The 13,725-nt window shown below is 51.1% G+C and overlaps 1 protein-coding gene across 3 annotated transcripts in view; it reads right to left on the bottom strand.

Moving 5' to 3' along the window:
* The window catches only part of DHRSX (dehydrogenase/reductase X-linked), a 285,141-nt gene that overhangs the window by 97,106 nt on the left and 174,310 nt on the right, over nucleotides 1-13,725 (bottom strand). For 2 of the 3 annotated variants that reach the window (XR_010838592.1, XR_010838593.1), the window contains exon 7: nucleotides 2,394-2,637. Coding sequence is in view for 1 of the 3 variants with exons in the window: in XM_059050689.2 (XP_058906672.1) it covers nucleotides 2,434-2,637 (204 nt within the window). In the remaining 2 variants the exon portion in view is untranslated. Of the gene's footprint in view, nucleotides 1-2,191; nucleotides 2,638-13,725 lie in introns of those variants that run through there. The other variant, XM_059050689.2, reaches the window with a different exon arrangement.

Genomic DNA, 13,725 nt, shown 5'->3' with positions numbered 1-13,725 from the left:
CGGAAAACTCTGACCTCCCCCGTTTTGTAAATACAGGTTGATTAGAACACAGCCACACATGTTAGCGTCGTGTGTGTAGATAAGCTTGTGTGTCATATGGAAGAGTTGAGTAGCTGCAATAGATCATATAGCCCTAAAATATGAAGATATTTATTAACTGGGGGATGACCTCAGGTTTGGGGCCTCAGTGGGATTTTGTCAATTGAGGGAATGCATGGTTAGCTGACCAGTGGTCCCTGGTCTTGAAATTCAGGGTGCAGTCTGGCAGGGAACACACAGAATCCTTTCGCCAGCATTCTAAATGTCTGATCTCTCCGTGTCGGAATTTGAGAACCCAAGAGCCATTCTCAGACAAAGGACTGAGCCTTCCTCGCCTGACTGGTGGGTGAAGCAGGGCGGGCCCGGATGCCCAGGCAAAGGTCCACTAAGCTGCTAGAGGTGTTCACCTGTGTCAACAACTGTATGAGTTTCTTGTATCAAATTACCATCAAGGTGTTGGTATCTTAAAGCAACTGAAATTTATTCTCTCTCAGTTCTGAAGATGCAGGGCTGAGCTCCCTGAAGAGGCTGCCTCTTCCAGCTTCTGGGGGTTGCAGGTGTCTCTGGACTTGTGGCTGCATCCCTCCCATCTCTGATTCTGTGGTCACATGACCCCCTCCCTCTTCTGTAATCAGTCCTCCCTCTCCGTTTCCAATAAGCAACCTTGTGAGTACATTAGCCCTACCTGGATAAGCCAGGATGGTGTCCTCATCTTAAGACCTTAATGACATCTGCAATGATTCTTTTCCCAATAGGAACACATTTGTGGGTTTCAGGGGTTAGGATGTGGACATATCTCTTGAGGAGCCACCATTCAAGCCACTACAGAGGGAACTGGAAGACACCAGGATGGTCCCACCACTGACCTGTTTCCACGGCAGAGGGTGGCCATCACGCTGCTGAAAGATGAGGTGTCTGCAGACCCTGGAAGGTCCATGATGAAACTAGTTCAGGAAGAGCCCGGCAGACTGCAAAGGGCACCCACATCCAGGCAGACACTGGGCACTGGACATGATGATTATCATTATATTAGTACCATGGCTTGAAGTATAACCTAAGCTCTGCACACATCTCCAGGAGAGGAACGGGCCTGTGTTAACACACGATGAAGTGAAGAAGCAAACACCAGAAGGGAGGCTTCATGTGACCACTGAAGGGTAAGTGGGCAGCAAAGCTTCCATTCTTTGACTAAGGCCCTAAAAATCGTGGGGGAAAGTGCAGACCTGCAAACCCTGTGCAGCTGAATCCCATGATTGGTTTAGTCCAGGCCCTGTCCTCGTCCCTGTCCTACAGATTCCTTGGTGACAGGTACCCAGGCCCCGTTCCCGTCCTACAGACCCCACAGTGACAGGTGTCCAGGCTCCATCCTACAGACCCCACGGTGACAGGTGTCCAGGCTCCATCCTACAGACCCCACGGTGACAGGTGTCCAGGCCCCGTCCCCGTCCTACAGACCCCACGGTGACAGGCGTCCAGGCCCCATCCTACAGACCCCATGGTGACAGGCGTCCAGGCCCCATCCTACAGACCCCACGGTGATAGGCGTCCAAGCCCCGGCCCCGTCCTACAGACCCCACGGTGACAGGCGTCCAGGCCCCGGCCCCGTCCTACAGACCCCACGGTGACAGGCGTCCAGGCCCCGTCCTACAGACCCCATGGTGACAGGCATCCAGACCCCGTCCTACAGACCCCACGGTGACAGGTGTCCAGGCCCCGTCCCCATCCTACAGACCCCACAGTGACAGGCATCCAGCCCCGTCCTACAGACCCCATGGTGACAGGTGTCCAGGCCCCCTTTCTTACCTCGTGTCCTACAGAACTCTCTACCGCTCTGCTGAGGGTGTCTCCATGAGTCACGGGCTGAGAGCCCTGACAGCTGCCCTAGCGGCTGCAGGAAGCCCCTAGGACGTGGTCCCCCTAAAGACGGGGGGTAGAGGGTTAGGGTGGTCACGTGACCCTTGATCCACAGACCAAGGCCGGCTACGTCTCTCCCTTTCCAGGGCCCACACATCAGACCGGCATCCCTGCACAAGCTGCGTGCGAGAGAACAGGGGACACGGGACACCCTCAAAGGCACCAGCGGCCAACAGTCCCGGATGTCTCCCCCCCGCGGTCCTCGGCGCCTCTGTGCTAAGCAAGAACACCGCATGCGTGGCTGGCAGGATTTAATGACCCAGGGCACCCGGTACAACTGGACACATCGGGGGTCACGAGATTCCTGGCTGAGGACCAGCGGCTCGGGCTTACGCGGAGCGTCCCTCAAGTTCCGGCCCAGGGCGCAAGGAAGCCCACGGGAGACGCTGGGAGGGCGGGGCGCGTGAACGGTGCAGACACGTGGGCCAGCACAGACACACCTGCGGGCGCCCGGCAGCTCACGCTCTCCCCGGCGGGTGGCTAACCCCAGAGGGCCCCCTGGGTCACGTCGGCGACGCCTGTCATCTGGCAGCTTCTGGCCCACAGCTGTCGCTGAAGCTCCAGGTCGTACGTGACCGCCAGAGACTTGGTCTCTTTCTCGTTGTAAAGATAGCAGCCGCCACGGCCTTCCAGCGCTGGGGCGACCGCCGCGTAGACGGAGGTCCAGGCTCCCTCCTCCGGGGTCTGCAGGGAGAAGGAAGGAAGAACAGGAGTCAATTTCCAGAGCAGAGACACGGGGGTCTCCACGCTCACAGACACCGTGGGTGAGACACAGCACCTCCGACCTTCCTCCATCGACTCAGGCACAAAGCCGGGCCAGAGAGCCCGGGGCAGCCCGGCCTCCACGGGTGCAGGAAGGTGCACCCACATGGGCTGTACTTCCACACTGGGTTAATCCATGTCGACAGATGCATATGAAGACCCCCAAGGTACATACTCAGGTCTCCAACTCTTTTTAAAATAATTTTTATGGGGCTTCCCTGGTGGCGCAGCGGTTGAGAGTCCGCCTGCCGATGCAGGGGACGCGGGTTCGTGCCCCGGTCCGGGAGGATCCCACGTGCCGCGGAGCGGCTGGGCCCGTGAGCCATGGCCGCTGAGCCCGCGCGTCCGGAGCCTGTGCTCTGCAACGGGAGAGGCCACAGCGGTGAGAGGCCCGCGTACAGCAAAAATAATAATAATAATAATAATTTTTATGGAAGTACAGTTGTTTACCAGGTGCTGTTCACTTCTGCTGTATGGCCAACACTTGATGAAACTGAAATACTTATTCGTTGGCTCAAAGCAGATGACTGTTCGGCCTCTGTGTTGGACGCACGACATTTAGCAATTGGAGGCGGAAACGTCGAGACAGAAGAAAGGTTCTTGGTTTCCATGCAGTGAGGAGAGTTAAAATAGGAGAACTATAAGTTCAAAAAAAAAAAAGCTTGAAAGGCTGAGAAGAGACTGAGAAAAGTGGATCTCAGGCAGGAGGGAAGGAGGAAGGTTTGAACGCCAGACACCCTGTGTTTTGGGTTGGGAGCTGGTCCCTGGGCATATCAGCGGATTAGAAGAAGACGTGGGGTGGTGCGGTGTATATATATAACTCTGTGCGTGTGCGTGTGCGTGTGTGTGTGTGTGTGTGTGTGTGTGTGTGTGTGTGTGTGTGTGTGATGGAATATTACTCAGCCATGGAAAAGAATGAAATCATGCCATTTGCAGCAACATGGATGGACCTAGAGATGATCATACTAAGGGAAGTCAGACAAAGACAAATACCACATGATATCAGTTATATGCAGAGTCTAAAAAATAATACAAATGAACTTATTTATAAAACACAAACAGATTCACAGACATAGAAAACAGAGCTACAGATACCAAAGGGGAAATGGGGGGAGGGAGAAATTAGGAGTTTGGGCCTAACAGACACACACCATTACATGTAAAACAGATAAACAACAAGGTCCTACTGTACAGCACAGGGAACTATATTCAATATCTTGTAAAAACCTATACTGGAAAAGAATCAGAAAAAGTATATATATTTTTTTATCTATATATATATGTCTGAATCACTTTTCTGTACACCTGAAACACTGTAAATCAACTATAATTTTTAAAAAACTGCAAAAACAAACAAACAAACAAAAGAACCGGTAGGTTAAAAGAGCCAGGCAGAGAAGTTCAAGGGATTAGACCCTGTGGGAAGTGAAGGGCTTTGGGGCTACAACTCAATATCCAGAAACCAACAGAATTCCCCCATCTCACCACCTTGACAATGACTTCTGAGGAGCTCACTGCATGTAACAACTTTTGGAAACCCGCTCTAGGCGCCTCACCCTGGTCCTTCTCGTGTGCCTCTACGAGTGTACCGCTGTAGGACCTACAGGAACACACCCAGGCCAGGACACAAGCCCACGGTCACGCTCTGCGGATTCAGACGTGCTCAAAAGGGCTGTCTCGGAGGTCGTGATGACAAACGTCCCCCAGCACTTACACTCGGGCTGGAGGGGGTTAAAAAGAGAAGTGAAGGGCAAAGTTTCCTTTACTCCACGGGGCCGTCCGACAGGCAGAGAAGCTGCGACTTTGAAGGTATTGTGTCTGGAAGAGCAACGCGTCCCCGTCCGATCTCCCAAGAGGGCTGTGTCCCCACCTGCCAAAACCACTGAACATGTCAAAGACGGGCAATTGCTGAGGGCAGCCAGGCAAACGGTTCCTTTGATGTTAACGGGTCCCATACTCAAGGAAGCAAGATCCTGGAACCCTACGGTCAAGACGTGAATCGACAAGGACAGTGCGAAACATACGGGCATCTCCCGGGAGGAGCTTGAAGGTTTGCAAGAAAGTCTGCAGAGGGGAACACGCGTTATGGGAAAGCCTGTGTTCTCATGTGTTGGGACGGGGTGGGGAGGGGTGGCCATGGGGTCAGGAGGGGGTCAGGGGTCATGAAGGGAACAGTCTGCCTCTCCAGGAAAAAACATTCATTTCATTGTAGCAACGAGCTCCTTTAGACAGGATTCTACTACTTTTGTATGGAGATAAAGTTATACAATGTTGTATGTCACTTATAAAGTATAAAACATATTGATGGGATACGCAGTCCTGTGAAGACTCCTAAGTGTTTGGGGGGTTTTTCTCCAAGGGTTGATAGGAATTTTTTCATCTTATTTTGGTTGCAGTTTCCAACTTTTAAAAACGCTTAGGTCAACAGATGAATGGATAAAGAAGATGTGGCACATATATACAATGGAATATTACTCAGCCATAAAAAGAAATGAAACTGAGTTATTTATAATGAGGTGGATGGACCTGGAGTCTGTCATACAGAGTGAAGTAAGTCAGAAGGAGAAAAACAAATACCGTATGCTAACACATATATATGGACTCTAAGGGAAAAAAATGTCATGAAGAGGTTAGTGGTAGGACGAAAATAAAACACAGACTTACTCGAGCATGGACTCGAGGATATGGGGAGGGGGAGGGGTGGGCTGTGACGAAGTGGGGGAGTGGCAGGGACATATATACACTATCAAATGTAAATTAGATAGCTGGTGGGAAGCTGCTGCATAGCACAGGGAGATCACCTCTGTGCTGTGTGACCGCCTGGGGGGGTGGGATAGGTAGGGTGGGAGAGAGGGTGATGCAAGAGGGAGGAGATGTGGGAGCATGTGTGTATGTATAACTGATTTAGTTTGTTGTAGAGGGAAAACTAACACACTATTGTAAAACAATTATACTCCAATAAAGATGAAAAAAAAAAAAAAAAAAAAAAAAAAAAAAAAAAAACGCTTAGGTCACCTTTTCCACCAGCCCCAAGTCCTCATCCTTGTCAATTCGTCAGCGTTGATCCAATGCTTTCTCACATCTCTCTTTCTGCAGATGCAATTCCTTTCAGATGTATTAAACAAAAAATCCTCCAAAACAAAGGATTTACTCATTTTAAATAGGAGACACTGGCCGCATGTCGCATGTGCCCGGAGTCTGTTTGCTGGGAATGGATGTTGCATTTGCCTGTCCTCCTGGGGCAGTGGCTTCGACCAGTGTTCTGTTTCCACCTCAACTGGGCGTCCTATGAGTCCATTCTGGTGCCGTCCACCCAGAGTTGGCGAAGCCTCTGCGTGTTGATGGCCTCGGTTCTCCTTAACTGCCCTCGCCGCATGTCTCTGGGGTCCTCCTGTGCTCCGGACCCACTGACTATGGGTACTGGGGTACCCAGGACCCCCGCAGGGTTGAGGATCTCCAAGAAGGACTCACAGAATTCAAGACGGCATCTCCTTGTGATTCCACTTTTATGATAAAATCCAGCTCGGAACAGCCACATGAAGAGCGTGGCCCCACGCATGTATTTTCCAGACGATTTTCCGTTATAGGTCATTACAAGACAGAGGAGCCGGTTCTCCCTTCAGTGCTGTCTGAGACGTTCTTGTCCAGGTGGACTTACACCTCCCTGGCAAACACACCCTTCAGTCAGCTCCTGGGACGAGCTCGATGCGTGAGTCAGCCGGTCTCCAGGCCGAGGATTCAGGGGTCCGTGCCCAGAAACTCCCCGCCATGTCTCACCCCCAGAGTGACTCATCTCCATCAGAAAGACCTACTTTGTTGCAGCCGCAGGCTGCCCCGCTCCTGGGATTCCCCTAGGATGTGTCCAGCCCTCTCTTTAGAGGCTGCTTCTTTGGGGTCCTCCAGCGGGCCTTGTCTGGGGGTCCATTTCCCCCACAGGTAGAAAGTCCTCTTGTCTGGGTAACAGTGCTTGTGATCAGCACGTCCAACTAAAACACAAGGATGGCAGTTTTAGAAGATACTGCCTGTGGTGTGCTGGACATGAGCTAGGGATGCCCAAAGGACACCGCACTGTGCCCAAAATTCAGCTACCGCCAGGGGACGGCATGGCAATGGACTTGATGATCGTGTTTCTCAAGGAAAGGGACTTCGAAGCACAGACATATACCCCCATGCACACACCCATCTACACACAGTCACGTGCACACACACACCCCCATCTGCACACACACAGTCACGTGCACACACACATATACCCCCATCTGCACACAGCCACGTGCACACACACATACCCCCATGCAGTCACATGCACACACACATATACACCCACCTGCACACACACAGCCACGTGTACACACATATACCCCCATGCAGAGTCACATGCACACACACATATACAACCATCCACACACATTCACATGCAAACACACCCTCATGCACACATTCACATGCACACACACATATACCCATGCACACACATGCACACATATACATACACATTCACATGCACACACATATACTGCCATGCACACACATTCACATGCATATACACCCATACACACATGCACACACATGCATTTACATGCACATATTCACATGCACACACACATACCCTCATGCACACATTCACACACATGCATTCACGTGCACACACACATTCACATATACACCCATGCACACAAATACATTTACACGCACACACATACATTCACACTTATACGCATATACTCACATGTACACACACTCACCCAGGGTGGCCCTGCCCAGCCAGGGAGTTCTCTGCCATAGAAAAGGACAGAAAAAAAAAAGAGCTGTTCTTCATGCTCACGCATCTCATGGAGAATCAATCTCATCCACTTATCCCACTTAAACACATGATAGATGCTGGGCTAAAAACAGCCACCCCCGAGCATCTGCAGAACACTTCCAAGCCCAGGGCAGATGATAAAGATAGAGGAAATGAGATTTCATTTGTACTTTTTAATTCCTAAATGTTTTGACAGCTCACGAAATGGACGGTTTTATGCATTTCTTCTTCCTGACATCCGATGTCACTGTCCTAACCCTCACCCATCAGGGTGATGACACATCATGCCTGAGTGAAAGGAAGGAAGTCTGGCAGACGCCGAGATGCACACGTGTGTGTGTAAGCGGGCACACACACACACACACACACACACTTGGTCACATGCACAACACACACGCTCTCCCACGTCCAACTTTAACTTTGGGACATTTAGCTACATCCTCTGGAGGAGGGAGGGGCACCAAAGAATTGCGGGTCCCAGGACCAGGGTTCAATTTCTGCATCACCTCTCGTGACCCAGGAGACCTTGCTGGAGCCACCCACTCTCCGTTAGCCTCAGCTTCCTCACCTGGATGCCAGGTGTTTGTGTGGGTGTCTGGCCCCCGACACTCAGGTTCTGCCACGTGGACCTGAGACCAGCAACGTCGATGGCAGGTGGGAGATGCTTCTTAAACAGGTGTCCAGTGAATGCATATGGCCTGCTCTGGACGGAATGTGCGTGACCCCCGAGTTCATACACTGGGAAGCTCTGATTCCCGATGGGGTGCTATTAGGAGACAGAGCCTTTGGGAGGGGATTAGGGTTAGATGAGGTCATGAGGGTGGGGCCCCCAGGACGGGATTAGTGTCCTTAAAAGAGAGGCAGATGCCCCAGAGCTCCCTCTCCACCACGTGAGGACATGGCAAGAAGGCAGCATCTGTAAACCAGGAAGACAGCCTCGCCAGGGACTCATCTGCCCACGCTGTAATCTCAGACTCCCAGCCTCCAGAACCTGAAGAAACAAATGTCTGTTGTTTAAGCCGCCCAGCCTGCAGCGTTCTACTGGGACAGCCTGAGCCGATGACTGCATGTCCCAACCCTATATTTCAACGAGGATGTCTTCAGGTTATCCAAAAAGCATGAAGAGGAAATAACCAGCACACCTTTCCCCAAATCCCTCTGAGCCAGACCCCAGCAGACGAAAGCACTCATGGTACTGGTCCAAGCAGCTTTGGGGGGTGCAGCAGAAGCTCCTACAGCACTAAGCTGTGCCAGGTGCTGTCCTGAACACCACGAGGAAATCCTTCCGAAGCATCCCCCCCCCCATTCCCCATGATGCCTTCGAAACACGTCTCAGAAACATCCACGTGGCACCCAGGCCGTGCTGGATATTGGAAAACACCTCGTAAATGTTGGCACGTTTAATCTGTATTGCAACACCATGGCGTGCACACAAATACAGCCTCTAATTTACAGAGGAGGACATGCAGGGATTTACTTTTTAACATATTAAAAACGATTCCAATTTTATGAAGGAATACATATTAGATTCACAATTCATGGTCTAAATAATGCGTTTCAAAACTCCGCTGTAGGATCCTTGATCAAAATAAAGATGACAAGCATTCAAGAAACATCCTTATTCTTCTGATACCGTGCTCTGAGGACGGTGCCTCCTACAATTTTTTAAATGAAGGCTGTACCTCCCAGGTACACCTGCTGCAGCTCCCAGTACAACTGGATTATCTGTCCCTGTTCACTTGTCACTGATAGGAGCTCTTCCAAGCCTGATGAAGTGTGTTTCCTGGGTGCCATGTGCTGGGAAATGAGAGTCGGATTCTGAATAGACGACAAGATGCTCTACACAGTGGTCCCTCTGGGATAAATAACATCTCCCATTTTACCTGCCGCTTAAAAAAAAAAAAAAAAAAAAAAACCCAAACAACTAAGATCCTCTTGGAGACTTATAAGAAAGCAGAGATGTCTCAAATGTGAAGCCAAACCCAGGTAGGAAACATGGTGGCTTTTAGCAGAGGCTTCGGAATCCCTGAAGGACAGAGGCACTCCGGGGGCCCGGGGCGCAGGGCTGGGGAGAGCGCTGTGTATTTACAGCTGCAGTTTTTCCCTGCGTGAAGCCAAGAAAGCCAAGAAAGATCATTTAGATAAGAGCCCCCATGCCCCTGGAACGGACGACCAGCAGAGACAGTGGGTCGAGGGCTGGGTACAAGTGCACAGAAACTAAATAAATAAAACAAAGCGCAGAAAAGAGAGCAGAGGGTGGGGTTTACACCGTGCATAACAGAGCCGCGAGCTGTGTGCGGTGAGAGGGGAACACGAATGCCTTCTAACTACGTAATTATACAGGGCTTTCCAGTGTTGCAAATGCTTTCCCACGTACTCTGTCAGCAATGCCCACAACAGTCTTAGGAGATGGTATTACCCAGAATTAACAAATTACGAAAATGAGGGACAAGAGAGGAGGGAGGGGAGGTGCTGCACGGAACGGCCAGGTCTGGCTTCTTCCAGACTCCAACCCTCCCCATCTTCCTCATCAGTCATGATGGGTGCGTCACCCACACCCACGGCTTCGTGGGTCACCTCCCTTCCTGCCTGCATGTTGGCAACCACAAATTCCATTTGCACCTCTGAGCTGCAGACAGACGCTCGTGGCAGCCCAGCTGGCATCCAGAGGTAGAGACCCTAAGTACACACCTCAGGGTCAATCATCCTTCCATCCCTACCTGCCAGTTCCCCCGTTTCCTGGACAGCCACCCCCATGTACCCCGATTTCCCTGAGTCAGAAACCCCAAATGACCCGAGTCTTTGTTGGTTCGCTTTCCACGGGCAACCAGTCAAGATCGCGTGATTTGGTCTCTAAAATCATTTTCAAAACGAACTCTTTCTGCCCGTCTGCACCCTTACACTGGCCTCTAGCCAGACCCCAGGTCCATCCCACCATGCCCCCCAGTCCACGGAATCCTCTGTAGGCTGGATGCGTCTGAGCCGACAACATCGCTGTTTTGTGGGGGTTCTTTTTGAAGTAGAGTTGATTTACAATGTTGTGCTAACTTCTGCTGTGCAGCAAAGTGACTCAGTTGTACACATATAGACACTTTCTTTTTTCATGTTCTTTTCCACGATCGTTTACCACAGGATATTGAATAGAGTTCCCTGGGCTCTACAGTAGGACCCTGTTGTCTACCCATCCTATATATAATAGTCTGCATCTGCTGACCCCAAACTCCCAGTCCATCCCTCCCCCACCCCCTCCCCCTTGGCAAACACCAGTTTGTTCTCTGTGTCTGTGAGTCTGTTTCTGTTAGGTAGATAAGTTCATTTGTGCCATATTTTAGATTCCACGTATAAGTGAGATCAGATGGTATTTGTCTTTCTCTGTCTGACTGACTTCACTTAGTATGATCCTCTCCAGGTCCATCCATGTTGCTGCAAGTGGCATTATTTTGTTCTTTTTTATGGCTGAGTAGTATTCCGGTGTATACATGTACTACACCTTCTTTACCCATTCATCTGTTGATGGACATTTAGGTTGTTTCCATGTCCTGGCTATTGTGAATAGTGCTGCTATGAACACTGGGGTGCACGTATATCTTTGAATTAGAGTTTTCTCTGGATATATGCCCAGGAGTGGGATTGCTGGATCACATGGTAGCTCTATTTTTAGTTTTCTAAGGAATCTCCATCTTGTTCTCCATAGTGGCCGCACCAACTTACATTCCCACCAACAGTGCAGGAGGGTTCCCTTTTCTCCACGTCCTCTTCAGCATTTGTTACTTGTAGACTTTTTGATGATGGCCATTCTGACCGGTGTGAGGTGATACCTCACAGTAGTTTCGACTTGCATTTCTCTAATAATTAGCGATGTTGAGCATCTTTTCGTGTGCCTACTGGCCATCTGTAATAACATCACTATTGACATCCATTATCGGGCGTCCTGGGAGGAGGTCCAGACCCAACATCTAAGACACTCACTGGGGCTGGGACCAGTTGTCCTGGGGAGAATGGAGATGGGGGTAGCCGACACCATTTGTGCGGATCTGGGGTTCTGATGAGGGACCCAGCAGACGAGGGAGACATGACAGTATGGCCACCCTCATCTTGAGCTATTTCTGCATCACCGATGGTCCCAGCCTGGTTCAGCCTCCTTGGACCTTAGCCCAGCCTTTGACCCCCCTCCAAGGGCTGCACCTTTTGTGTCCTGCGTCCACTGCAAGGGCAGATCATTGACACCGTCCTCCTCCTCTCAGCACTCTTGAAAATTGCTGAGAAAGCAGGAGTACCCACTGCCGGGTACAACGTTGGGGCATACCTCCCCATGCCCTACTAACTGTCTTCACAGCTCTGTGCAGGGACATGTCACCAGTCTGAAGGACATCACGCCTTGACTAAGGCGACATCACGCCTCCTCCATCATGCCTCCTAGGGAATCCCATCTGAGGTGATGGGATCTTTGTTTTTTTTTTCCTTACGCTGTATAGAAAATGGGAGATGTTATTTATCCCAGAGGGAGCACTGTTTAGAGCATCTTGTTGTCTATTCAGAATCCGATATTCATTTCCCAGCACACGGCACCCAGGAAACACACTCCGTCATGCTGGGTACGTGACGTGCACCGTCCTCAGGTCACGGCATCAGAAGGACAAGGATGTTTCTTGAACGCCTGTCATCTTTGCTTTGAGCAAGGATCCTACAGTGGATTTTTGAAAGACTTTATTTAGACTATACTATAAACTGTGAACTTTGATATATGTTCATTCGTAAAACCGAATCGTTTCTAATGTTAAAAACAAAAATCCCTGCACGTCCCCCTCGGTAAACTGGGGGCAGTATCCGTGCCCACCGCGTGGTCTTGGAATACAGATTGAACACGCCAACGTTTACGCCAAAGTGCTGTGCGACATCCAGCATGTCGTGGGTGCCATGTGGGTGTTTCTAAGACGTGTGTCAAAGGCACCATCAGGGTGGGAGGGGCTGATGCTTCAAGAAGGATTCCCTCGTGGTGTCTGGGGCGGCGCCCGGCGCAGGTAGGTGATGCAGGCACCCACCTGAGAGGTAAGTCTTATCAATCTGGCCCAGAAAGGCAGGATCTGAAGCCAATGAGCTTAAAAAGCCACAAGATGATGGTCTGGACACTTGAGGTCCAAGGAGAGAGGAGAGTGTATGAATTTCCTCTGGGGGCTCTTGTAAATTATCACACAGTTGGTGGCTCAAAACAGCACAGAGGTATCACCTTCTTCAAATTCTAAGAGGTCAGAAGCGTACAGTGAATCTGGGCGAAAATCCAGGTGTGGGCAGCGCTGTAGCCCTTCTGGAGGTGTCCTGGGGAAAGTCCGTTTCCTTGCCTCTTTCAGCTCTGAGAGGCCACAGCATCTCCTGGCCCGTGGTCCTCTACTCCACCTCCAGAGCCAGGAATCCATGGCCTCCGCTTCTGCTGTCACTTCTCCCTCTCTGACCGTCAGCCCCCCAAACCCTCTTACGAGGACCCCTGTGATGGCCGCGGGCTTCTCCTGGGTCATCCAGCATCTCCGACGAGAGGCTGACCTCCAAGGAGCGTGGAGTCACGGATGGTGGGTCCCGAGGACACGATGGAACGTCAGCCGGGGGTGTCACATGTCCTAAGCTGCTGGGACAGCGTGCTTGCCTTTGGATGCTCGGCCCCCGACAACGGAGCAGCTCGGGACTCAGAGGTGAGAGAGAAGGCTCCCTGGACGTGTGTCCTTGAGGTGCTTAATTCGGCCTCTAACCCACTGAGCACATCCATCCGGGAACCAGACTTTCTGATCTCCGGTCTTCACTGGACAGATGTAGATGCACGGTGAAGGGAACCAACGCTGGTCAGCCAGACACGTTATTCTGACAAGGGCACATTCCACAGCGGAGATGTGATCGTTTGTAATTAGAGAGCTGGTAAAGGGAATTTCAAACTGCTTATTGGACAGGAGCCCCGACCGGGGGACCAGATGTAGTCAGCATTGAAAATCATGCTTTTTCATGGTACACGCTGATCTGGAGGGAGTGGGGGGAGGGAGCCAGGATGACACCCCCCAACGCAAGGGCCCAACGGCCTAGGAGATGCCGGTTTTCTGTATCGGAGCTGGATTTGATTTATGAAGCTACTAACTGCTTCCTGGATGCCTGAAGGGCGCGCACGCCCTCTGAAGACCCCCAGACCCCACGGCACAGACATATGGAACGGTCTCGATTTGCCT

This window comes from Kogia breviceps, chromosome X (genome assembly GCF_026419965.1).
Source record: "Kogia breviceps isolate mKogBre1 chromosome X, mKogBre1 haplotype 1, whole genome shotgun sequence".
In the NCBI taxonomy this organism is placed as follows: domain Eukaryota; kingdom Metazoa; phylum Chordata; class Mammalia; order Artiodactyla; family Physeteridae; genus Kogia; species Kogia breviceps.
Note: the sequence above shows the minus strand (reverse complement) of the source record. Positions and strands in the feature narration are given on the sequence as shown.